The following is a 639-nucleotide window of genomic DNA, read 5'->3' on the forward strand; positions in this document are numbered from 1 at the left end:
GTCAGCTCACGGTACCCAAAAAACCCCGGCCCCGCGCCCGCGGAGATGACGGGTCGCCCCAGGATCGCTCCCGGATAAATGCACCAGTTTACCCCACCAACGCCCGCCGCCTCCTCCCAGCACAACCCGGGACGGCGCTGGGTTCGGAGGCCGGAACCCCAGAGAGGGGCGGTGGCAGCGAGAGATAAAGCCAAGCAGAGAGAAGGAAGATGGAGCCGACAGCCACCGCCCCGAAAAGCCGTGGAAATCCCCACCAGCATCCTAGAGTTCTCACAGAGGAGGAGGATGGAAGGTTGGATGAGCGAAGGGGGATGCGTTTGCCGGTCTGGGGATTTGGCAAGAAAAGAAAAAAATGAAATTAAAAAAAAAAAAACCAAACCCCAAAACAAAACTTACCTGATTTTCACTTTGAAGGAAGGAAAACAAATCCAGACCTAGAAAAATAAAAAGGGGAAAAATAAATCTCTTGCTGGTAAGGCAAAGGGCCAGGTCAGTGTGGCCCCGGCCGGCCGGCGGCACCTCGACGCTCCCAACCTGATGGTGCCCAACCAAACCAGCTCCGTGGGACGGGAACCGCACACGCGGCAAATCGGGCAGGGCCGAGGGGTTATTGCAAGTCTCTGCTGCTGGCTGGAGGCG

The 639-nt window shown here is 57.3% G+C and overlaps 1 protein-coding gene across 1 annotated transcript in view; it reads right to left on the reverse strand.

Moving 5' to 3' along the window:
- Positions 1-414: 414 nt before the first annotated feature.
- Positions 415-639, reverse strand: part of PIAS3 (protein inhibitor of activated STAT, 3) — a gene marked incomplete at both ends in the record, with an annotated part of 9,583 nt that continues 9,358 nt past the window's right edge. The window contains one exon of the mRNA XM_010083909.1: positions 415-434. Coding sequence (XP_010082211.1) covers positions 415-434 — 20 coding nt within the window. The remainder of the gene's footprint in view (positions 435-639) is intronic.

The sequence above is a fragment of the Pterocles gutturalis genome, unplaced genomic scaffold, assembly GCF_000699245.1.
Source record: "Pterocles gutturalis isolate BGI_N339 unplaced genomic scaffold, ASM69924v1 scaffold15970, whole genome shotgun sequence".
Lineage (NCBI taxonomy): Eukaryota > Metazoa > Chordata > Aves > Pterocliformes > Pteroclidae > Pterocles > Pterocles gutturalis.